Source organism: Ambystoma mexicanum, chromosome 8 (assembly GCF_040938575.1).
Source record: "Ambystoma mexicanum isolate Mex_15411 chromosome 8, UKY_AmexF1_1, whole genome shotgun sequence".
NCBI classification, from domain to species: Eukaryota; Metazoa; Chordata; class Amphibia; order Caudata; family Ambystomatidae; genus Ambystoma; species Ambystoma mexicanum.
In genome coordinates this window covers 307,350,716-307,377,220 of record NC_090929.1, presented here as the reverse complement: position 1 = coordinate 307,377,220, position 26,505 = coordinate 307,350,716, and the positions used below count along the sequence as shown (strand labels likewise).

The window sequence follows — 26,505 nt, the reverse complement described above, 5'->3', positions numbered from 1 at the left end:
GGGGGTGGGGGAAAAGGAGGGAGACACGGGGCATGAGTGGGGGTGGGGGGAACAAGAGAGACACACGGGCCATGAGCAGGGGTGGGGGGAACAGTAGGGAGACACGGGGTATGAGCAGGGGTGGGGGGAACAGGGGAGACATGTGGGCATGAGCGGGGGATGGGGGGAACAGGGGAGACACATGGGCATGAGTGGGGGTTAGGGGGGAAGAGGGGAGACACGTGGGCATGAGCGGGGGGTGGGGGAACAGGGGAGACAAGGGGCATGAGCTGGGTTTGGGGGACAAAAGGAGGGAGACACAGGGCATGGGCGGGGGCAACAGGGAGACACGGGGCATGAGCGGGGGTGTGGGGGAAAGGAGGGAGACACGGGGCATGAGCGGGGGTTAGGGGGGAACAGGGGAGACACGGGGCCTGAGTGGTGGGTGGGGGGGAAAAGGAGGGAGACCCGGGGCATGAGCAGGGGGTGGGGGGAAAAGGAGGGAGACACGGGGCATGAGCAGAGGGGGGGGGGAAGGAGGGAGACACGGGGGATGAGTGGGGGGCGGGGGGGAAGGAGGGAGACACAGGGCATGAGCGGGGGTGGGGTAACAGGGGAGACACATGGGCATGAGCGGGATGGGGGGAACAAGGGAGACACGTGGCATGAGCAGGGGGTGGGGGGAAACGGAGGGAGACACGGGGCATTAGTGGGGGGTGGGAGAACAGGGGAGACATGTGGGCATGAGCGGGGGGTGGCGGGAATAGGGGAGACACGGGGCATGAGCGGGGGGTGGGGGGAAAAGGGGGGAGACACAGCATGAGCGGGGGTGGGGGGGAACAAGAGAGAGACACGGGGCATGAGCAGGGGGTAGGAGGGAACAGGGGAGACACAGGGCATGAGCGGGCAGGTGGAGGGAACAGGGGAGACACAGGGTATGAGCGGGGGTGGGGGAACAGGGGAGACACAGGCCATAAGCGGGGGTGGGGGGAACAGGGGAGACACGGGCATGAGCGGGGGTGGGAGGAAAAAGGAGGGAGACACGGGGCATGAGCGGGGGGTGGGGGAGAACGGAGGTAGATACGGGGCATGAGCAGGGGGTGGGGGGAACAGGGGAGACACGGGGCATGAGTGGGGGGTGGGAGGGGAAAGGAGGGAGACACAGGCCATGAGCGGGGGTGGGGGGAACAAGAGAGAGACACTGGCCATGAGCGGGGGTGGGGGGAAAGGAGGGAGACACGGAACATGAGCGGGGGTGGGGGGAACAAGAGAGACTCACGAGCCATGAGCAGGGGGTGGGGGAACAGTAGGGAGACACGGGGCATGAGCAGGGGGGAACAGGGAAAACACGTGGGCATGAGCAGGGGGTGGGGGGGAACAGGGGAGACACGTGGGCATGGCCGGGGGCTGGGGGGAAGAGTAGAGACACTTGGGCATGAGCTTTGGGTGGGGGAACAAGAGAGACACACGGGCCATGAGCGGGGGGTGGGGGGAAAAGTAGGGAGACACAGGGCATGAGCGGGGGTGGGGGGGAACAGTAGAGACACGTGGGCATGAGCGGGGGTGGGGGCAACAGGGGAGACACATGGGCATGAGTGGGGGTAGGGGGGAACAGGGGAGACACGTGGGCATGAGCAGGGCATGGGGGGGAATAGGGGAGACAAGGGGCCTGAGTGGGGGTGGGGGCAAAAGGAGAGAGACACAGGGCATGAGCAGGGGAGGGGGGAACAGAGAGACACGGGGCATGAGCGGGGGTGGGGGGAAAAGGAGGGAGACATGGGGCATGAGCAGGGGGTGGGGGGGAACAGAGGTAGACACGGGGCATGAGCAGGGAGTGGGGGGGAACAGGGGAGACACGGGGCATGAGCGGGGGTGGAGCGGAAAAGGAGGGTTGACACGGGCCATGGGTGGGGGGTGGGGGGAACAAGAGAGAGACACGGGCCATGAGCGGGGGGTGGGGGGAACAGGGGTGACATGGGGCATGAGCAGGGGGTGGGGGGAACGGAGGTAGACACTGGTCATGATTGGGGGGTGGGGGGTAACAGGGGAGACACGGGGCATGAGCGGGGGTGGGGCGGAAAAGGAGGGTTGACATGGGCCATGAGCAGGGGGTGGGGGGGAACAAGAGAGAGACACGGGCCTTGAGCAGGGGGTGGGGAGAACAGTAGGGAGACACAGGGCATGAGTGGGGGGTGGGGGAACAGGGGAGACACGTGGGCATGAGCGGGGGTGGGGGAACAGGGGAGACAAGGGGCATGAGTGGGGGGTGGGGGGAAAAGGAGGGAGACATGGGGCATGAGCGGGGGGTGGGGGGAACAAGAGAGACACATGGGCCATGAGCGGGGGTTGGGGGAACAGTAGGGAGACACGGGGCATGAGCGTGGGGTGGGGGGAACAGGGGAGACCACGTGGGCATGAGTGGGGGGTGGGGGGAACAGGGGAGACAAGGGGCATGAGCGAGGGTTGGGGGACAAAAGGATGGAGACACGGGGCATGGGTGGGGGTTCAGGGAACAGGGAGAAACGGGGCATGAGCAGGGGTGTGGGGGAAAGGAGGGAGACACGGGGCATGAGCATGGGGGTAGGGGGGAACAGGGGAGACACGGGGCGTGAGCGGGGGGTGGGGGGAACAGGGGAGACACGGAGCATGAGTGGGGGGTGGGGGGGAAAAGGAGGGAGACACGGGGCATGAGCAGGGGGTTGGGGAAAAGGAGGGAGACACTGAGCATGACCAGGGGGTGGGGGGAAGGAGGGAGACACGGGGCATGAGCGGGGGGTTGGGGGGAACAAGAGAGAGACACGGGGCATGAGTGGGGGGTGGGGGGGAAAGGAGGGAGACACGGGGCATGAGCGGGGGGTGGGGGGAACAGGGGAGAAACGTGGCATGAACAGGGGGTGGGGGAAAAGGAGGGAGACACGGGGCATGAGTGGGGGGTGGGGGAACAGGGGAGACATGTGAGCATGAGCGGGGGGTGGCGGGAATAGGGGAGACACGGGGCATGAGCGGGGGGTGGGGGGAAAAGGAGGGAGACACAGCATGAGCGGGGGTGGGGGGAACGGAGGTAGACACGGGGCATGAGCGGGGGGTGGGAGGGAACAAGAGGGAGACCCAGGGCATGAGCAGGGGGTAGGGGGGAACAGGGGAGACACAGGGCATGAGCGGGCGGGTGGAGGGAACAGGGGAGACACAGGGCATGAGCGGGGGGTGAGGGGGAAAAGGGGAGACACAGGGCATGAGCGGGGGGTGGGGGGAACAGGGGAGACACGGGCATGAGCGGGGGTGGGGGGGAACAGGGGAGACACAGGGCATGAGCGGGGGTGGGGAGGAAAGGAGGGAGACACAGGCCATGAGCGGGGGTTGGGGGAATAAGAGAGAGACACGGGCCATGAGTGGGGGGTGGGGGGGAAAGGAGGGAGACACAGGGCATGAGCGGGGGGTGGGGTAACAGGGGAGACACATGGGCATGAGCGGGGTGGGGGAACAGGGGAGACACGTGGCATGAGCAGGGGGTGGGGGGAAAAGGAGGGAGACACGGGGCATGAGTGGGGGGTGGGGAAACAGGGGAGACATGTGGGCATGAGCGGGGGGTGGCGGGAATAGGGGAGACACGGGGCATGAGCAGGGGGTGGGGGGAAAAGGAGGGAGACACAGCATGAGCGGGGGTGGGGGGAACGGAGGTAGATACGGGGCATGAGCGGGGGTGGGAGGGAACAAGAGAGAGACACGGGGCATGAGCATGCGGGTGGAGGGAACAGGGGAGACACAGGGTATGAGCAGGGGGTGGGGGGAACAGGGGAGACACAGGGCATAAGCGGGGGTGGGGGGAACAGGGGAGACACAGGCATGAGCGGGGGTGGGTGGGAAAAGGAGGGAGACATGGGGCATGAGCAGGGAGTGGGAGAGAACGGAGGTAGATACGGGGCATGTGCAGGGGTGGGGGGGAACAGGGGAGACACGGGGCATGAGTGGGGGTTGGGGGGGGGGGAAAGGAGGGAGACACAGGCCATGAGCGGGGGTGGGGGGAACAATAGAGAGATACGGCCATGAGTGGGGCGTGGGGGTAACAGTAGGGAGGCACGGGCCATGAGCGGGGGTGGGGGGAACAGGGGAGACACGTGGGCATGAGCCGGCTTTGGGGGAACAGGGGAGACAAGGGGCATGAGCGGCGGTTGGGGGGAAAGGAGGGAGACACGGGGCATGAGCGGGGGGTGGGGGGGAACAAGAGAGACACACGAGCCATGAGCAGGGGGTGGGGGAACAGTAGGGAGACACGGGGCATGAGCAGGGGGGAACAGGGAAAACACGTGGGCATGAGCGGGGGTGGGGGGGGAACAGGGGAGACACGTGGGCATGGCCGGGGGCTGGGGGGAAGAGTAGAGACACGTGGGCATGAGCGGGGGTTTGGGGGAACAAGAGAGACACACGGGCCATGATCGGGGGGTGGGGGGAACAGTAGGGAGACACGGGGCATGAGCGGGGGTGGGGGGGAACAGGAGAGACACGTGGGCATGAGCGGGGGTGGGGGGAACAGGGGATGCACATGGGCATGAGCGGGGGTAGGGGGGAACAGGGGAGACACGTGGGCATGAGCGGGGCTTGGGGGGAACAGGGGAGACAAGGGGCATGAGTGGGGAGTGGGGGCAAAAGGAGGGCGACACATGGGCATGAGCAGGGGAGGGGGGAACAGGGAGACACGGGGCATGAGCGGGGGTGGGGGGAAAAGGAGGGAAACATGGGGCATGAGCAGGGGGTGGGGGGAACAGAGGTAGAAACCGGGCATGAGCGGTGGGTGGGGGGGAACAGGGGAGACACGGGGCATGAGCGGGGGGTGGGGGCAAAAGGAGGGAGACACAGCATGAGCAGGGGTGGGGGGAACGGAGGTAGACACGGGGCATGAGCGGGGGGTGGGAGGGAACAAGAGGGAGACACAGGGCATGAGCGGGGGGTAGGGGGGAACAGGGGAGACACAGGGCATGAGCGGGCGGGTGGAGGGAACAGAGGAGACACAGGGCATGAGCGGGGGGTTGGGGGGAACAGGGGAGACACAGGGCATGAGCAGGGGGTGCGGGGAACAGGGGAGACACGGGCATGAGCGGGGGTGAGGGGGAACAGGGGAGACACATGGACATGGGAATGAGCGGGGGTTAGGGGGGAAGAGGGGAGACACGTGGGCATGAGCGGGGGGTGGGGGAAACAGGGGAGACAAGGGGCATGAGCGAGGGTTGGGGGACAAAAGGAGGGAGACACGGGGCATGGGTGGGGGTTCAGGGAACAGGGAGAAACGGGGCATGAGCAGGGGTGTGGGGGAAAGGAGGGAGACACGGGGCATGAGCAGGGGGGTAGGGGGGAACAGGGGAGACACGGGGCGTGAGCGGGGGGTGGGGGGAACAGGGGAGACATGGAGCATGAGTGGGGGGTGGGGGGGAAAAGGAGGGAGACACGGGGCATGAGCAGGGGGTTGGGGAAAAGGAGGGAGACACTGAGCATGACCAGGGGGTGGGGGGAAGGAGGGAGACACGGGGCATGAGCGGGGGGTTGGGGGGAACAAGAGAGAGACACGGGGCATGAGTGGGGGGTGGGGGGGAAAGGAGGGAGACACGGGGCATGAGCGGGCGGTGGGGGGAACAGGGGAGAAACGTGGCATGAACAGGGGGTGGGGGAAAAGGAGGGAGACACGGGGCATGAGTGGGGGGTGGGGGAACAGGGGAGACATGTGAGCATGAGCGGGGGGTGGCGGGAATAGGGGAGACACGGGGCATGAGCGGGGGGTGGGGGGAAAAGGAGGGAGACACAGCATGAGCGGGGGTGGGGGGAACGGAGGTAGACACGGGGCATGAGCGGGGGGTGGGAGGGAACAAGAGGGAGACCCAGGGCATGAGCAGGGGGTAGGGGGGAACAGGGGAGACACAGGGCATGAGCGGGCGGGTGGAGGGAACAGGGGAGACACAGGGCATGAGCGGGGGGTGAGGGGGAAAAGGGGAGACACAGGGCATGAGCGGGGGGTGGGGGGAACAGGGGAGACACGGGCATGAGCGGGGGTGGGGGGGAACAGGGGAGACACAGGGCATGAGCGGGGGTGGGGGGGAAAGGAGGGAGACACAGGCCATGAGCGGGGGTTGGGGGAATAAGAGAGAGACACGGGCCATGAGTGGGGGGTGGGGGGGAAAGGAGGGAGACACAGGGCATGAGCGGGGGGTGGGGTAACAGGGGAGACACATGGGCATGAGCGGGGTGGGGGAACAGGGGAGACACGTGGCATGAGCAGGGGGTGGGGGGAAAAGGAGGGAGACACGGGGCATGAGTGGGGGTGGGGAAACAGGGGAGACATGTGGGCATGAGCGGGGGGTGGCGGGAATAGGGGAGACACGGGGCATGAGCAGGGGGTGGGGGGAAAAGGAGGGAGACACAGCATGAGCGGGGGTGGGGGGAACGGAGGTAGATACGGGGCATGAGCGGGGGTGGGAGGGAACAAGAGAGAGACACGGGGCATGAGCATGCGGGTGGAGGGAACAGGGGAGACACAGGGTATGAGCAGGGGGTGGGGGGAACAGGGGAGACACAGGGCATAAGCGGGGGTGGGGGGAACAGGGGAGACACAGGCATGAGCGGGGGTGGGAGGGAAAAGGAGGGAGACATGGGGCATGAGCAGGGAGTGGGAGAGAACGGAGGTAGATACGGGGCATGTGCAGGGGTGGGGGGGAACAGGGGAGACACGGGGCATGAGTGGGGGTTGGGGGGGGGGGAAAGGAGGGAGACACAGGCCATGAGCGGGGGTGGGGGGAACAATAGAGAGATACGGCCATGAGTGGGGCGTGGGGGTAACAGTAGGGAGGCACGGGCCATGAGCGGGGGTGGGGGGGAACAGGGGAGACACGTGGGCATGAGCCGGCTTTGGGGGAACAGGGGAGACAAGGGGCATGAGCGGCGGTTGGGGGGAAAGGAGGGAGACACGGGGCATGAGCGGGGGGGTGGGGGGGAACAAGAGAGACACACGAGCCATGAGCAGGGGGTGGGGGAACAGTAGGGAGACACGGGGCATGAGCAGGGGGGAACAGGGAAAACACGTGGGCATGAGCGGGGGTGGGGGGGGAACAGGGGAGACACGTGGGCATGGCCGGGGGCTGGGGGGAAGAGTAGAGACACGTGGGCATGAGCGGGGGTTTGGGGGAACAAGAGAGACACACGGGCCATGATCGGGGGGTGGGGGGAACAGTAGGGAGACACGGGGCATGAGCGGGGGTGGGGGGGAACAGGAGAGACACGTGGGCATGAGCGGGGGTGGGGGGAACAGCGGATGCACATGGGCATGAGCGGGGGTAGGGGGAACAGGGGAGACACGTGGGCATGAGCGGGGCTTGGGGGGAACAGGGGAGACAAGGGGCATGAGTGGGGAGTGGGGGCAAAAGGAGGGCGACACATGGGCATGAGCAGGGAAGGGGGGAACAGGGAGACACGGGGCATGAGCGAGGGAGGGGGGAAAAGGAGGGAAACATGGGGCATGAGCGAGGGGGTGGGGGGAACAGAGGTAGACACCGGGCATGAGCGGTGGGTGGGGGGGAACAGGGGAGACACGGGGCATGAGCGGGGGGTGGGGGCAAAAGGAGGGAGACACAGCATGAGCGGGGGTGGGGGGAACGGAGGTAGACACGGGGCATGAGCGGGGGGTGGGAGGGAACAAGAGGGAGACACAGGGCATGAGCGGGGGGTAGGGGGGAACAGGGGAGACACAGGGCATGAGCGGGCGGGTGGAGGGAACAGAGGAAACACAGGGCATGAGCGGGGGGTTGGGGGAACAGGGGAGACACAGGGCATGAGCAGGGGGTGCGGGGAACAGGGGAGACACGGGCATGAGCGGGGGTGAGGGGGAACAGGGGAGACACGGGGCATGAGCGGGGGTGGGGGGGGGAAAGGAGGGAGACACAGGCCATGAGCGGGGTGGGGGGAACAAGAGAGAGACACGGGCCATGAGCGGGGCGTGGGGGGAACAGTAGGGAGACACGGGGCATGAGCAGGGGTGGGGGGAACAGGGGAGTCACGTGGGCATGAGCGGGGGTTGGGGGAACATGGGAGACAAGGGGCATGAGCGGGGGTGGGGGGAAAGGAGGGAGACACGGGGCATGAGCGGGGGTGGGGGGGAACAAGAGAGACACACGAGCCATGAGCAGGGGGTGGGGGGAACAGTAGGGAGATATGGGGCATGAGCGGGGGGTGGGGGAGAACAGGGGAGACACGTGGGCATGAGCGGGGGCTGGGGGGAACAGTTGAGACACGTGGGCATGAGTGGGGGCTGGGGGGAACAGGGGAGACAAGGGGCATGAGCGGGTGGTGTGGCGGAAAGGGGGGAGACACGGGGCATGAGGGGGGGTGGGGGTAAAAGGAGGGAGACACGGGGCATGAGCAGGGGGTGGGGGGAACAAGAGAGACACGGGGCATGAGCGGGGGGTGGGGGGAACAAGGGAGACACGGGGCATGAGAGGGGGGTGGGGGCAAAAGGAGGGAGACACGGGGCATGAGCGGGAGTGGGGGAACAGGGAGACATGGGGCCTGAGCGGGGGTGGGGGGGAAAGGAGGGAGACATGGGGCATGAGCGGGGGTGGGGGGGGAACAGGGGAGACACGGGGCATGAGCGGGTGGTGTGGCGGAAAGGAGGGAGACACGGGGCATGAGGGGGGGTGGGGGGAAAAGGAGGGAGACACGGGGCATGTGCAGGGGGTGGGGGAACAAGAGAGACACGGGGCATGAGCGGGGTGTGGGGGGAACAAGGGAGACACGGGGCATGAGCGGGGGGTGGGGGGAACAGGGGAGACACATGGGCATGAGCGGGGGGTGGGGAGAACAGGGGAGACACGGGGCATGAGTGGGGGGTGGGGGGAACAGGGGAGACACAGGGCATGAGCGGGTTTGTGGGGGGAACAGGGGAGACACTGGGCATGAACGGCGGTGGGGGGGAATGGGAGGGAGACACGGCCCATGAGCAGGGGGTGGGGGGAACAAGAGAGAGACACGGGCCATGAGCGGGGGTGGGGGGAACAGGAGGGAGACACGGGGCATGAGCAGGGGGTGGGGGGGCACAGGGGAGACAAGGGGCATGAGCAGCAGGTGGGGGGGAAAAGGAGGGAGACTCGGGGCATGAGCAAGGGGTGGGGGGAACAGGGGAGACATGGAGCATGAGCGGGGGTTGGGGAGGAACAGGGGAGACAAAGGGCATGAGCCGGGTGGGGGGGAACGGGAGGGAGACACGGGGAATGAGCGGGGGTTGGGAAGAACAAGAGAGAGACACGAGGGTCTGAGCCGCACCGCCTTTAAAGAAACATTACTGCCCGCAGGTACACTCGTGGCCGATGCAGAGCCAACCCAGCCCACGTCTACACTGTGCAGGCGGCAGATCCCACTCCTGTTGACAAAGCCTCTCATGCGATAAACAAAGATGGCGGGCGTCTCTGAAAATAGATGCACTGAACGCTTCACCGCAGCCAATAGGAAAGCGTGGAGCGAACAGAGAAGTGTATCCGCAAAGCGGACACAGATATCACTAATTTTTTTCACTTACATTTTTGTCATTTTTTAAAAAACTACTGGATGGATTTACACCAAATAAAACTGGACCAAGCCGCCACTCCTGCCACAAATTTGGTGTAAATCTGTCCAGTGGTTTGGGCTGTAGGCGTGAGCAAAGTTTTTTCCCATTATGTCTATGGGAAAAAAATAAGTTTTGGGACCCACCCTATAACTTTGCCCCCCCTGGACCAAACCTCACCAAACTTTGCAAAGAAATTCAGAGTGGGTCATATACTTTTTTTGCAAAGTCTGGTGAGGATTAGTCCAGGGGGAGCAAAGTTATAAGCCGCCCAGAAAGTGCTCTTCCTATGGAAACAGCAACTTAACCATAACTAAATAGCCACTACCGTGGACATGTAATACATTACTACATGTACAATTTTTTATTTACATTGTGACACAGCTGTGTGTATTCTCAAACAGGAAGAGGAACCCTGCATTTGCACTTTATTTTGATCAGTCTTGTAAATAAATGTGTTCGTGACATCTCACATGTAGTTTGCGGCTTACAACTGAGCATTTAACCTGCATAAGCAACATCGTGATACATATTGTATATTGCCTTGCAGCCCAAATATATCAGATATGACTTTTGGCCCATATTGCCCAGCCCTAGTGAAGAGGGATGGGGAAGCCTTCCCCTTCGTCCCCCTCCTGCAAAATTCATGACACGGAAAAAGGCCCGGAAACAGCGCAATCACCCATTCTATTTCAGACCTATTCCCAGTGGTCCCATGATTGACAAATATGTTGAGAGCTATCCCCTGAGCCAGTCATACTCTCTCAACCAGCCCTACAGACCAGGTGCAATGTGGATTTACCCCAGCATGGATGAAGAACCACAGGGCATGGCAAAAGACATCTCTATTGACAGTCTGAACTAAGCACCAAGAAGCCATGATGCTGATGTTGTTAGAGACACCACGACATAGCAGCGTTAGACATGAAGCACACATGCCATGGACACTTCGGGACACAAACACACACTCGAGTAATTGAAGAATATAAGTGTGCAGTTTTATAGTTAGAGGACAGACATATATACATACTATCAGTGCTTTTATTATTTTTGCCATTAGCTAAACGTAGAATGAAGAAACTGCAAGAAGCAAGAGATCCTGAGCAAAGCTTGCAGAGTCTTATATGCAAATAACCCCGTGGAACTGCAGGAGCACCTATGGGACCTGACAGAACCAAGTGTGACTAGCCTATGGAGAATGTAGTATAGCATGGACACTGTAGAAACTGCATTATAATGGTTTAGGAAAATTACAGCAGGCCACAGGCCTCTCAGAGCCAGAGAAGACCTGAGCGAATTCAGCCTGGACAAGGAGCAAGACGTGTGAATCAGGACCTGCAGCCAAGCGCGTGAGATATTGATGACATTCCAATCCACAGACAACAAAAGCACCAGCTGCAGTAAACGTGAATAGTTCTTCATAATTCAGAACTGCACAGCTCAAATTCACTGTGGCTGGACACATGACCCGGCTGATGCAGACAATGGACAGTGACCAGCAGTGGGAAAGAGAGCCAATCTCAGGCTACCAGACATAAGACCACAACAAATATGCTACATTGTGAGACAAGTGTTGAGCCGAGCAGAGGAGCACTCTCATAGACTAAGGTGGTATACACAAGTTACAATGCAGATACATAGTCATTCTTAGTACCTTGAAAAGGTACAAAGAGAGCTGAGAATCTTTGCAGATCCCAGGCCTGGGGATGTCAGCTCTAGCCAATCAAAGTTTAATACCCTGGGGGTAGGTAGCAACGGGCAAGAACCAATGGTAAGCCCACCACAATGCAACAATGTTACAGATAGTAACTTGGGGATGGACCAGGCCAGCCACCTGACATGCGATGGGCCAGTAGAATAACATGTATAGTATCCACTATAGGCGGTAAGGTGCTCAACATCCATCTTGCTGTTGACTGAGTACTCTGTGTGTCTGACAAGGAGTGGGTTGGGCTCTACAAGTCCGAGGACTTCCAGTGTTACGCTGGCATACCTGGGAGTTCTTCCCAACACCAGACTGCCCACCTATTGCCTGCCCATGGCCATGCTAATCCCTATGGCCATACCGACCTAATCCGACCTCTACCCGCCTAAAACACCTCCTCATGGAACTCCAAGCTCTCTTTAATCAAGCCTTACAATCAGGCTTGTCATTCAAAGTGCCTGCCAGTGTTTGTTTAAAGCAGTCTTCAGTGAGTTAAGGACCTAACTGGAGTTGTAACCACGCTACTGGTGCAATAAACTTGTCTTGCCAGGCCTGCCTTCAGCCGCTTGATTTAGTAGCACTCTGCATGTCCTTCACTGAAGTTCTGTTTAAAACAAGCATTGGCAAAGCCAGCATTTGTGGCTTGTTCATACGTTTTAAGCTTAGTTCAGGCACCGCTATTGGATACCCATGTACTCCATTTGCACCTGCTACCAGCAATGAGTAGTTAATACCACTACGGCTGTGCCTAGCACGTGCCTTTCCCATGCCCACACAAAAGCACAAACTGATGGCATTGCCAATGCGTGTTGTCTTTCCTAAGGCCCTTAAGCAGGTGCGCCCGCATGCTGCACTGTATTATAAATACATAAATAAATACATTAATCAATAGCAAACATTACACAGCTTTATAAATGCATAATGACAGGAATTGCAGGTTTTATATAAAATAAAATGCAGCATTTACAAACATCTAGGGAACAGATCAAATCAAGTCTTGTGTCGAATACGTGAATTGCACTATTGCCTGCAGCATTGCGGCCACTTCCTCTGTTCTACTACAGCACTAATCTAGCAATTTGACTCATACTGTGGGCCTGATTTACAACGCCCCCCCCTCGCAATGACACAATCACTATCTGCACACGCACATCCTTACAAGACAACGGGGCACGGGTCACGTCCTAAAAATTAAAGTGGGGGGACTCATCAACAAACGCTGTGGGATGTGACATTGCCAGAAATGAGCATATCATGATGAAATATGCACTTTTCATTACATTGGCTTTGCATACCACCCACATTGCACAGGTCGAATGACATTTGCCTTTCATAAAATCAACACACACACAAAACCAAGAGAAGATATTTTCTTCCAATATTGTATTTGAAAACGTTAAAAGGTGTACATGTTTTCAACTCCGAGAACTAATACAAAGTTTTCCCTGGGACTTGCAGTACCGAAATGGGACATTTCACCTTTAGTTATTTGTTGTTTTTCATCAGGTGACATAGTGCAGTGGTGAAGCGTCGGGCCTGCAAACTTGACCACTGCGGTTGCATCCCTGAGGTCGGCTTTAGTTCATAAATTCAAATAGGACAATGTTTCTCATTTTAGCTGGGGGGAACTGAGTCCCCCCCACCCCTCCCCTGTACCCTCGACTTGAGCCCTGCAACGGGGTTTCCGTGCTCTTCTATTACAGAATAACCAGATCATTAAAAGGGTCCTTCAGGAAACGTCAAGACCGTGAACTGGAAAGCGGCCATGACACGATGGCGCTTTGTGGAAGGCCGAAATAAATAAATAATCCGGTACTGGTGGAAACGTAAGCATACACAAGCTGCGTAGCATAAGCAAGCCAGCGCTATTGCGTTCTCTTCCCTGTCTTGGAATGGTGCATAGCCATATGCAAATAGTTAACAGTGAGCCTGGCTGTGTGCTTGTTTGGCAGTCTCTGAATATAACGTCTTCATGGGGAACTTGGTTCACACCAGCTCACACCAGCTCTGCACATCATGTGGGCGGGGGCGGGGGCGCGTGAAGGGGTGATTCATATATAGTCGTGCAGGCAGAGACGGGGCATGCATCTATAAGGTGAGGCAGAGAAGAGGCTTTGGACCGCTCCTTCCAGGAAGCCACTGACATGGGGACTCTTGGCCTCCAAAGCTTATTAAGCCTGCTCTCTGTGATGCTGTGCGGGGCTTCGACCACCTGCCCCGGTGAGTGACACTGGTATTTGCATCTGCCATATCGTTATTATTAACAGTAGTAGTGGAGCCGCTGCAGGAATGCTGCCACTACTGCCACCCTTACTTCTAATAATAGTACCAATAATACTAACATGTGGTGGTATCATTTGGGAGGAAATGTTGTCGGGTGCAAAAGTTAAAATCTGGAAACCCAGATTGTCTAAGCCTAACTTCTCCACTTGAACAAGCTGTGTGATCCTGGTCTATTGTCTAAAATCGTTTGTCTAACACAGTTGGAAGTGTCTAGAGGTGAGGCAGGGGCACTACATGCACACGCTCACACGTTTCTTGTTATTGTTCTTCTGCTCAAACTCTGCTTATTGTGCATTTACAAAAGTATGAAAGGTGCATCAAGGTCAAGACCCCCACGGCTGCGCTCACCAGGGTTTTATGATAGATAGATATACAACATGGAAACAAACACCAGCACAGCGCCACCTGCGTGTATGTATTCAAAGGAGACAGCAAGTCATCCATATTATTAATAACAGAAGCTCAATAATGCTTTCTTCAGCTAAGGCCTGAGGTCCCTCATGACGCCCCTAATACCGCTGGTAGGGTCATCTAGGTGGTGGGTCTGCAGCCTCCCCAGGACTATCCAGATGTTTTGGACTACAACTCCCATCACCCCTGCCCCTCATGACGCCCCTAATACCGCTGGTAGGGATCATCAAGGTGGGGGGGGTCTGCAGCCTCCCCAGGACTATCCAGATGTTTTGGACTACAACTCCCATCACCCCTAGCCAACATAGTCAATCGTGAAGCATCATGACAGTGATGGTCCAAGCCATCTAGGGAGCCACATTAAATAAAAACATGTCAACCCATACACAGCTCTGTAAAAGTATAATGGCAGGAGCATGTACGTTTTGGATAAAAGGAATACTTAGCAAACATCCTGAGTCCAGATCAAGTCTCGAGTCGAGTGCGCCACCTGCGCCATTGCCTGCAGTATTGCTTCTACTTCTTGTGGTGCATCGGGGGCGAGCCAGGTGAAGAAATGCCATCTGGCAAGGGTCTGGAAGCCCTGGCTTTTTGATGTGGGTAAATCTATGTCCGAAAGGGCGGCCTGCTAACCAGGCACCCCTTTCAACAAACGCCATCACAAAAAGCATGCTGTGCACCTGGGTCCTGCTACTCCAGTATTCTGATCTGCAGCACCTGCTCTCCTGTGGCACAGAGCAGGTACAGAGGTCACAGGTGCCCTCTGGACATACACCTCTGTCCCCAAACTACATACGAAATCACCATCCTGGTCCATTTATAATCGTTAAATATAAGTCATACCTGAGTTGAGTTATGGGGCTGGAATTTATCATGAATATGTACTGATTCAAGAGTAAGTCATGGAGGGGCCTCATATATATGTTAAATAGGGTTGGTGATAAACTGATCCCTGTGGAACCTCATAGGCTGCATGTTCAGACTGTCACTGAACAGACCCAATGTTAACCCTGGAGGTTCAATTACCCATGTAAAAAGCCATCCAAATACACACATCATCCAATGCCCTCACCACCTTCCAGAAGCCATTAATCAGTAGCTGAAGATCAAGGGTATCAAAGGCAGACAAAAAATAAATCTACATACACAAGCCTACATGGCCCCCGTTGATAGTTCATAGATGTTCTCTTACATTGACCAATACCAATTCCATACCACTATGCAGGCGAAACCCTGGCCGTTGCCTACTCAGGGCATACTATTCATCCATGAATGATCGAATTTGTGAGGCAGAAATCTTTTCCAGTATTTTCTGCAAGAATAGAATTTTGCAATGGTGTGTAAGTGGCGCTGTACCGGGTGTCTAACGATCCTTTTTTTAATATCAATGGAGGAGCCCAAACCTTTTTTAAAATCCTCTGGGATTGTGTCATCTGTAAAGGAGAAATTAACAAATATGTTGAGGATTGAAGTTAGTACTTCTATGTTTTCATTTACCACGTAGGATGGACAGTCCATATAAACCTACTAACAACCTTCATTATATTGTCTAATGAGTTGACAAACACACAGATGGCAAGATAGAAAAAGAAAGAGAGGTCGAAAGAGGGACCCAAAAAGAGAATCACAAACAGTGGGATAAATAGAGAGACACACACAAACAGAGGGAGTATAGGAAATGGAGATAGAAAGAGGGGGGAGGGAGAGGGAAAGAGGCCAACACAGAGGAATGTTAGTGTGGTCTTGTGGGCACTGTTCTCTCTGACTCATTGCAGTCTGGTACACATGAGCTCTCTCTTCCAGCCTGGACTGGTTTTTCTTTCTCTTTCTGTATTTCCCTCCAACTCTCTCTTTTTCTCCTTCTATCTCTCCCTCCCACACCCTCTATCACTGTCTTTATCTCTCCCTCTATCTTTTGCTCTCTCACCAGTCTTGGGAAATGTCAGGAAACTATCTAAATAACAGGGTCTTAAGCTTTTTCTTGAGCAGGTCCTGGGAGCTGCCATATAGAAGGCACAATTGGAGGTCTGATTCAGAGTACATTTAGGGATTTTGAGTTGATTTGTGTTATTAGATCGACGGTTCCTCATGTTGTTTTTTATCAATTAGGTCTTCCTTCAGCTATGCCGGACTAGAGCCCCCCATACATGTATGTGTGATCACCATAAGGTGGAATTCAATCCTGGCCTCAATGGGCAACCAGTGTAGATTGCGCCTAGCATTAGATACATAGTCTCTCCTACCAAGACCAGTAATAACCTTCATGCCGCTGTTCTGTATGACTTGTAGCCTAGAACATTTTGATTTATTAAGTCCTATCAGAAGGCTGCCACAATAATCACTTTTTGAGCAGATGATAGCTCTGCCCACAGTTTCACAGGTGGCTCTAGAGATGTAGGGGTGAAGTTGGGCTTGCAACTTAATATAGTAGGGCGTGGAAGAGACCAGGCTACTTACTTGGGCATGTATGTTCAAATTTTGATCTAAATGAATCCCTAGTGTTTTAACTTTAGCCTTGTTTCAATTCACAGCCTGCTAGCATGAAGGACTTATATTCAAGTCCTAATTTGACCACTCTCTTTTCCGTACCTACTACCATAAGTTCTGTTTTATCCTTACTGGGCGCTAGGCTATTCTCTGCCATCCAAATTTGAATCAGGTCATATGTTTTATTTATATTTTTAACATCTGCCTCAAAGTTGCCAGAGAGTGGGATGATACACTGCGTATCATCTGCATAGTTGGTAAATCCGATACCTTGCTCTTCCAACAAATCAAAAAGGGGAACTGATAAAATATAGTAGAGGGCGGGCGACAGGGATGCCCCCTGTGGGACTCCATAGTGCAGTTGAGCTTGTAAAGCCTCCGCCCCCTGACTACAAACTCTACAGCGTCTATTGCTGAGAATAGATTCAATCCACCTTTCAGCCTGTTCTGAGAAAGCAGCCACTTCTTTAAGCCTGGAGACTAAAAGAGCATGATCTTCCCAGCGAAAGCCGCAGACAGATCCAGCACCATAAGTAGTGCAGTCTGTCCTTCATCCATAATCTGCAGCAGTCCTGATTTTAAATCAAGTAGTGCAGTTTCAGTGCCAAATCCTTTCCTGAAGCCCGACTGCCAGTTATTTAGAATTGTGTGATTGCTGAAATATTCTGATAACTGTACATAAGCCACTCAATCCAACATTTTCAGAAGAAAACGTGTGTTAGTGATAGGCCGGTAGTTGGCTGGAGTCAGAAGGTATAAACCTGGCCATAAACCTGGCTTTTTTTAAAGGTGTGTGAACCAGGCATTTTTGAGAGTATCCTGCACATGGCTATCCCTGAAGGAGACATTAACCCATTTGCAAAGAATCCCAATCAGGTTAGGGGAACAAGCCTTAATAGTTATTGCGGCGCATACATCCCCTTTACAGCTTGTGGTTTTAAGATTGGCAATAATAAGGGCCAGGTCATAGTCCGAAAGTGCTTTAAAATTAAATTGAGGCATTTGCACGGTCTGAATGGGAGAATTTTGGATATTTCCTTCTGAAAGCAGAATATCTTTGTTGTATTTAATAGTCTTTTTGATCCGATCCAGTTTCCCTAGAATAGCTTCTTGGATGCAGGTACACCACTCAGCATTTTTGGTGGGTATGTCCAAATTGCTGGGACGAGGGATTTCCAATTTCTTTAAAACTTTAAAGAGTTATCTGGATTCATGCGCTTTGTCAATTCTGCTTACAAACATATCTTTTTTTTGCTGCTATATCAGCTACTTTATATACCTTAGATGAAGTAGGTTATAGGAATCTTTGTCACATATCTTTTGATATTTTCCAGGCATGGAAACTCTTAATTGTTTTTTTTAAGTAGTTATAGTTCGGGGGAGAACCAAAAATAACTCTTTTTGCTAGGGATGGACTTAGTTCTCAGAGGTGCTAATGAGTTTACTGCCTCCTGCAAGGTAGATTGAATGGAGCTAACTACGGATTCTAACTTATTGACTGCCAACCTCAGTGGTAGTGTCCAAGTTTCCATGGCTGCTGGCGTCAATTTTTTGAGGTTGCTAGAGGTTATCGAAATCATGGTGTGTTTTTATTAAAAGTTTGCCTTTCACAAACCAGTGTGTAATGCACAAAAGACTGATCCGACCAGGGACAGGGAAGAACGGAAACATCCTGGGTATTGATATTGTGTGTTGCCACCCAATCCAGAGTATTCCCTTTTATATGGGTGGGGAGCTTAATCAATTGGGAAAAGCCTAGATTCCCTAGGGAGACTTCTAGTAGTTTAGCTTGAGAGTCATTTCCATTCCCCAACCGAAGATTTAAATCACCAAATACTACAGCCTTGGTGTTAGGTTTGAGGTTGGGTAGGACAGCATTACAGAGATGTGTGAGAAAATCTGGCATAGATACAAGTGGTCTGTATACCAGAATTATATTAACCGTAGTTTTGGCGTCTGGCCTCATTTTCAATTGTATAGAATCACAACCCTCTGAAAAGGTGTATCTATCTCCCAAACATCCAGTATTGATTTAAAAATACAGGCAACCCCATCCCCTTTTGTCTATCCTGGTCTAGCATACTATATCCTGCAGGGATAGCCAAGGAACGAGTGTCTCTCTCTGTCTCTACCCCTCTCTGTCCCTCTGTCACTTAATCTCTACGTCTGTGTGTCCATCTCTCTCTCTCACTCTGCCTCTTTCATTCTCTCTCTCTCAAAATCTAAAAGAACGTTATACATTATTTGCTATTGTAATCCTTCAAAATACTGATATGAGAAAGATACAACGGACAAATGGCACCAGTGAGGGTTGTTGGCTGTTTTGCATAAAAATCAAAAAGAATATCAGAAGCAAAAGAATGACCTCTGATATTTATATTTGACAAATATGCCTGAGGCAAAATTGTTGTATACTTAAGCCACTAAGTGCCTCATAAATAATGGGATGGGTCCTCATTTTAATTTTGTATTCCTCCCACCTTAACATTAAAGCATTTACAGCCATGGGCCATAGACACTCATTAGGACAGCATCAGGAGTTGGATGGGAGGATAAAATGGATGTGACTTCTGTTGTTCTATTGGGATCAAAGGGCTGTCCTCTCCTCTTATTTTGCCCACACTGAATATGAGGGGCTGAGTAGAGAAGCTGTGCATGTGCCCACTCCCCACTGCACAGACATCCACACTATATATGCTCTAGGGCAGAATGACTTCTTAAAATTCATTTTAAATCTACTACCAAAGTGGGAAATTCTCCACTCAAGATACAAGGACTAATATAGAAATAGCATGTGCCAACGATGTAATCATTTGTGCGCAGAGACACTGAGACACATCTTGATAGATTGTCCTGGCACATGATAGGGTGGCTAAGTTCTTGAGATTCATGGATAAGGAGTGGTGGCTGGACACTAAAGCCTTCTGGGAATGCCTATGTTCTGGACACAAATGCCTTCTGACCTGGGAAGTTGTGACTTTTCTTTGCAATTTGGCTCTCTTGAAGTGAAATGACATGCTGAAGTGTCCTAAAATCTTATTTTTTTTATTTCCTTCCTTTTCTTCCTCTTTATCTCTTGCTTGTTTATCTCTTCTTTTCCTTGTCATTTTTAGTCTTTATAATGACCAATATGTAAATGTTTATTTATATTCAGTTTTTGTATTTTGTGAAAAGTCTAATTTATTTTAGGCTAACACACAATGAATAAAATATATATATATATATATATATATATATATATATATATATATATATATTCACTGAAAAAACTTTGTTAAAGGGACGTTATGGTTAAGTTGCACTAATAAAAACCTATGAAATTCAGTAAAAAAACTTTGTTAAAGGGACGTTATGGTTCCAAGTAAAACCAAAAACCCCCTGAAATTCGCCATTTATGGTAAGCTAAGCAACCATAACTCGCACCACCACTGTGCACTGCTAAGACTAACGACATCAAAGATGACATCACAAATGTCATTGATGACATCACTGATGACATCACATGTCTGGCTCACTCTTTTTTCTTTTGTGCTGACATATCTAGGCCACATGGTTTTCTTTAGTAACAGTCAGAAACTAACTTTTTTATTTTTTTATTTGATATAGCTGAGTAAATCAACTTTTCAAATGATAAAACACTTTTACATTCCAACTTGAAAAACAATTAAAACAAATAAGATAACAACAAGAGGAAAAGAAGAAATATACAAACGATGTACAACAGATATGTGAGCACATACTAAAAGATTATAAAACTTAGGAACTTAAAATGATCAAATTATACATTATACATTTTATTCTCAAGTGCACAACATAAGTTTGAATATTCACCAAGGGAACTCATATTTCCAGATTATTTTACAAGTTAATTTCAGCAGGGAGAATTAGTTCCAAGTAGTGCACAAGAGCTTTTATCACCGAAAATCTTGTGGTGTTACATAAAATACTCCATATCTGATTTCCATTCATTTCCTCTTGCAGTTTCAACAAATCACTAAAAAGTTTAACTAGCATTTCCTTCAAATTAGGACACGATATTATCAAATGCTGGAGGGTTTCATTCTCAGTACAAGATTCACAAAACCGACAAAAATTTTAATCAGCAGAAATGATTTTTTGCCTCGCCAAAACTTCCCTAGTGGACCATAGGCTACGTCTCAGTCGTAAAAATTGATTTCGTACATGCCCAGAACGACATTTCAACAAATAACCTGCCACTTGGTCCAAGCGCTTAATTACAAAGAAGTTACTATTGAAATCTTTAAATTTTGAACAGAAATCATAATTTTGTATCCACACCCAGCGATTGAACTTAGTCTTAGCACGAACTGGGTTTTCAAGCAAAAGCTGTAATGAAATGTCAGCCTCGCCCAATGTGTTCAATACTAGATTCCGCCATTTCAATGGAAATACATGATTCGAAGAGGACAAATAACGTGCTACAGTACTCAGAATATTGTTATTTTCGACGCCACACAAGCATTTTCGAAAAAAGGAGCACATTCTCCACTTGACTCTGCTTGATCGTGGGTTAATACCGAATTCAAATCGCAATAAGGGCATCGGTGAACTGTTTGGTAGATGTAAAACTCTTTTTCAGAATGCAACCTCCAGCTTATTCCACATTTTATCATTTGTATACAACTTTGATTCAGCACCATAAAGAAGAATGCGAATTACTTTCTGCTCGTAAAACATTAATATATGTTTTAGAGTGAATTTCCCATATTTATAATGATGTATTCTAGCCTGTGAGATCAGGGTTGAAATTTCGACTGTAAGGCAGTGAGATACTTATTGTCAGTGAAAGTATTTTGTAGAGGAAACCCCAAATATTTATATTCTGATACTAGTTCCATAACTTCTTCACAGATGTACCATTTTGTAGTAGTACATTTAGATTTGGCATGGGGCCTACAAACCAAAATCTGTGATTTATTCAAATTTACAGTAAGCTGGTTCATTCTAACATATTCCGAAAGAGCGGATAACAAAACCTGTAGTCCCTTGGGGGTTTGAGAGATTAAGACTAAATCGTCAGTGTATAACAACCAAGATATGCGCTGACCTCCCAATTCAGGAGCATCAGACTCGATTCCGAGAAAGGAGAGACCCATGTCAAAAATGAAAAGATTAAACAATATTGAAGCGAGAATGCACCCTTGCTTAAGACCCAAAAAAGTGGCGAAGGAGGAAGACAGAAGGGCTTCCAAGGATAGTCTAACTCGCATATAGGTTTCCGTGTGCAACTGAATCACTAATGTCAAAAGAGAGGAAGGACAGGCAAGCAGTTTTAGTTTTAGGAATAGAAGATCACGATTTATTGAGTCAAAGGCTGACCGGAAATCAATAAATGCGAAATATAAAGATTGTTTCCGGCCACCATACTGTGTCTTAAGCATGTTGAGAGTGATGATATTAGGGAGAGTGCCAAGACCACTAAAGAATCCAGATTGGAAAGGATCTCTCTTGAAACAATTTTTAGTCTAAATATTCAGCTCTCTCAAGATGAGACGACAAAAAATCTTGCCAGGCACATCAAGCAAAGAAATGGGCCTATAGCTAGCCGGATTGGCCCGATCACCCTTCTTATAAATAGGAATGAGGATGGATTGTTTCCAGGACGGTGGTATTTTCTGGGTCAGGTTAATGTTCTTAAAAATAAGATGTAAAATTTCTGCCCAGATTTCCGGGAATTGCTTCATATGGGTATTAGACAACCCATCCGGGCCAGGTGCTCTCTAATGGCTCGCGTGTTTGATGAAATACAAAATATCATCTCTATCAAGCGATAAATGAAAATGAGGCTGGAACTCAGGCTTATATATACTTAAATGAGCTGAGGGTGCAGCAAATAATTTGGAATAGTAAAGAACCATGTCTGCTTTCCTAATTCTAATTTCGTGGTTAAAGCTATGCAAATGCTTAGTTGTTTGTGTATAACTGAGGCCGGTTGAAATAATTGCATTAAGTCATGATAAACTACCTCTTGGTCATGTTTCCACACAGCTTTAGACTTCAGCTCAGCCTCATAGTGTGATCTAAAAGCTTCCAAAGATGTCTCGGTCCACATAACACGATTTCTGGCTTGGTTTACTTTATAAGAGCCCGTGATGTAACACAATTTGTCTTGTTCCATACTAGTATCACGGAACCAAATAGCATTTAGCACATTGTGATCGGTCACTTCAGTGTGAATTATTTGAAACGATTTTACTTTGTTTAGCATGTTAGCATTAACATAAATAAAATCAATAATTCCCTGACTGCTAGCACGATGGTTCTTGGTGGAATATCCCCAGAAAATGAACCATTTAACATAAACAGGCTTCTGGCTTTGACAAAGTTTGTCCACTTGGCAAGACGGTGCGTTTCTGATGTACAATTCGGACCCAAACAATGAAGGTTCAAATCGCCTGCCAAAATGATGGAATGAAGTGTCCATCTAGAATTACAATGTCAATGGCTTTGTTAACAGATTCCAGAAAGGTGTCATCAGAGATACCGCAGGGTTCCAGTAAAGATTTATAGCTGCACATGAAAAGTTTGGTCCAACAATTCTAGTCATTTGCAAAAAAGGGTTTGGAGAGAACCAGGGTTCGACCTTCAAAGCGGATGATTGTTTTACAGCCGTTAACAGGCCAGAGGTAGGACGCCCAGGGGTGCCCTTGACAGCTGGTATCAAAAGGACATCATGGTTATTCCACAAAGGTATACTCGTTAACCAAGATTCTTGTAACAGGATTATATCATGATCTAACAGATGCAGAGCCTGATTATTCAAGATATGCTCATGCCCTCTTGAGTTCCAGCTAATCAAATAAACGGGCGACGCCAAAAACCTTCGATGCTAACCTTGGTTATTTTTGGAATCGCAGTTGCGTGCATATGTAGGAATACCTTGTTTTTTGTTTGTGTGTTGTTTTGAGTGTGTGTCCAATTGTTTGACTGATGAACAATCTGAGGTATCAGAACTTGGTAGAAGAATGAAACCAAGGTCAGAAAGCTGGGACTTAACAGCCCAGATTGCATTAACCACTACTCTCGAATTTATCCAGAGGATTACAGAAGAGCGTTTTAAGTGATCAATAAACTCTACCAGCTCAATGTCAATGGTGCCAATGTCATCGAGCTCTGGAATTTCGCTGAATATTGAGAGAACAGATGCACGGTTTAAATTATATTGTTTTGCAGGTAACGGCCTGCAGCTGAAGGACAATGAGTGAACTGCAGGGCGCTTTACGCGCACAGTCTGAGGTTTTTGTTTTAGAGGTTTAAACATTTCGTTGGGAGCTTCAAGCAGGGCACTGGGATCATTTCTCTGAAAAGTACCAGAGGCTGCAAAAAACGTTGTTAGTGTAGATTGAATCAATTTTTCCATGTCACTCAAACTCTGTTGTGGAGTGTGTGACTCAAGATGACTTGAGTCGCTATTAATAGGAGCTTGTGTTATATGCGCTTTCTGTACAATGGGGGCAGTGGGATCATACATTTTTACCATTTCTGATGGTGCAAAAGACAACTTCTTTGGAACAGATTTAGAAGTCATGTACTCATCAACAGCCTGCCTTATTTCTTTACGACGTTCTAGATTACTCACATCCCCTGAAACCACGGGGGGAATAGAGCAAAAGCCATTTGGTGTTTGTGTTTTAGAAGAATGTTGAGCTATATCAGCAGCAGCACTTATCCCATCATTTAAAGGACTGTAGGCCAAGACAGCGGGAAGTGAGGCTGGCAACGTCTTTACTCTCTTTGCCTGCAACTGCAGTAGATATTTTTTCGCTATTGCTTTAGAAGCAGTTGCGGTAATGTTTACAGTAGTTGAGATGTTTTTGACAAAGTGAAATTGACACCAATTGACACCAGTGAAAGGTGAACCGATTTTTAAAACCTTAGGCCACAAACTCTGCCGGAAAACTGTTGGTAGCATAGGTAATGTTAACCTTTGGCAACATTTCCAATACAGAGAATTAACTGAGAACATGCGCCAATCTGCAGATCTCACTTATGCCAACATCTTAAAAAGTATTAGAGTTGGTGTATTATCGCAAGAAGCAGAAGCTGTATTGAAAAACCGGCATATACATGCACTTTATGGCGATAATACATGTGCAACTGATGTTATGGAACAAATAGCGCACAAAAATGTCATTTGTATGGCCTTAGTGCCAACTCTTGCAAGCTGTTTCAAATTCAATGAAACAATGTTAAAGAAAGAAATGCAAGCAATAATAGAAATTAGCGCCACAGACAAACTAGACGTACATGGTATGACAGTACCCATGTGTGATCAAGCCACAACAAGACTAAATAGTTTAGAAAATTCAATCTCCAACACAGCTGGGTTGGAAAAAATATTTAAATTATCATTAAATTGTAGAGTAATGCTTAAATGTAACCTTGGTGTAGAGCAAGGGCTAGTTAATGGAGCACTGGGCACAGTTGTTGGCTTTCAATCATACCCACGTGATATCAACATTCAGTTTATAAATATTCGCTTTGATAAAGTTTCAGAAGTGAAAAGGATAGGGTGCTCAATTGCTCGATTCCTTCTCTTCAAAGACATGTATGTACGTAGAGAGCAATTTTCTTTAACTCTTGCATATGCAGTTACCATTCATAAATCCCAAGGTCTTACCCTAGAGAAAGCATTGATAGATATAGGAAACACAGTGTTTAAGGAAGGCATGAGCTATGTAGCATTATCACGCTTACGTACACTTGACGGTCTATTGCTAATAAACTTTGATTCAAGTAAAGTCAAAGCTGATATTCCTTGCATTCTAGAATACAATAGATTGCGTTCACTGTACACCCCTCATCTGAAACAATACCCTGTTCCAGATAAAGTGAAACCTGGTAAAAGAAAATTAAATGAAACAGAAATGTAACAGAATTTAACAGCAAATTCCGCAAAGAAAACAAAAGAAGCTAAAGTTTCATCAATTGCCGCAAACATAGAAGAACCTATTAGGGAATGTAAACCAGGCACGTCGGCAAAGAAGCCACAGAAAAACCAAAAAATGCACTCAGATACAAAACTTGCTGGCCCATTCAAATTTACAAATGAAAATGGGGTAAGTTGCTATACAAATGTAGCAATCAATATTCTATTTCAATTGCTACCAATTATTAACAAAATTTACCTGCACAGTACAGACCAATTGTGTTTGCAAATGTTAGTGCTGCATAGAAATGCAACAAGCAATCCTGACAATACATACAGTGTTCATGGAGTAAGGCAACAATTGGACGACTGTGCTGGAATGGTGAGATTCACTATGAACTCACAAGAAGATCCACAAGAATTTCTAATGTACACACTATTAGTATTGGAAAACAAAAGCATGCCTATAAATGAAATCTTCCAAATATCGTACATGTGGAAACATACATGCACTCTCTGTAGCAAAGTGATACAGGAAGAAATCCCAAATGAGCGATTTGTGTATGTTTCCATAACAAATACTAAGAGCATTCCATTTCAGCAACTAGTACAAAATGCAAACCATGGCAGATTATGTAGTATTTGCAATTCAGACAATCGCTCCACCTTACTGATACAATCACATAGTGCCTACATAATACTTATGCTTCTACGTTATAATGCAGATGTCACCAAAAACAACTGCAAACTGACTGGATTCACACACAGTCAAGTGTCACTTGGAAAGAAAACCTTTACAACAGTAGGAATAATCTACTATGCAGGAGCTACAACCAATGCAGGTCACTACACTTCATACATTAAAAGGAATTCTGGATGATTTGAATGTAATGATAGCACCATTACTCTAAAGCAGAGGTTGCCAGCTAACCTAACAAATGCGTATTTAATGTTCTTGAAGCCAAAATTTACGAAATAATGTATACTTCAAGATTGTCAACAAAGTATGTCAAAGACTACAGACAGTTAGAATATGCCCACAGGTATCTAACTACCCAACTGGATGGAAGAATGATACAAATAAATGATTATCACAGATCGTTGGAAACAAATGCACAGGTAGAATACTGTTAGGCGATCCTCTGCACACCAGGCCACGACACATCAGAACAC

At 50.3% G+C, this 26,505-nt stretch overlaps 1 protein-coding gene across 2 annotated transcripts in view; it reads left to right on the top strand.

The window, feature by feature from the left end:
* The first annotated feature begins 13,344 nt into the window (after positions 1-13,344).
* The window catches only part of LOC138471864 (ficolin-1-like), a 199,192-nt gene continuing 186,031 nt past the window's right edge, over positions 13,345-26,505 (top strand). For both annotated transcript variants that reach the window (XM_069609722.1, XM_069609723.1), the window contains exon 1: positions 13,345-13,481. In XM_069609722.1, the coding sequence (XP_069465823.1) occupies positions 13,406-13,481 (76 nt within the window). In that variant the 5' untranslated portion in view covers positions 13,345-13,405. The remainder of the gene's footprint in view (positions 13,482-26,505) is intronic.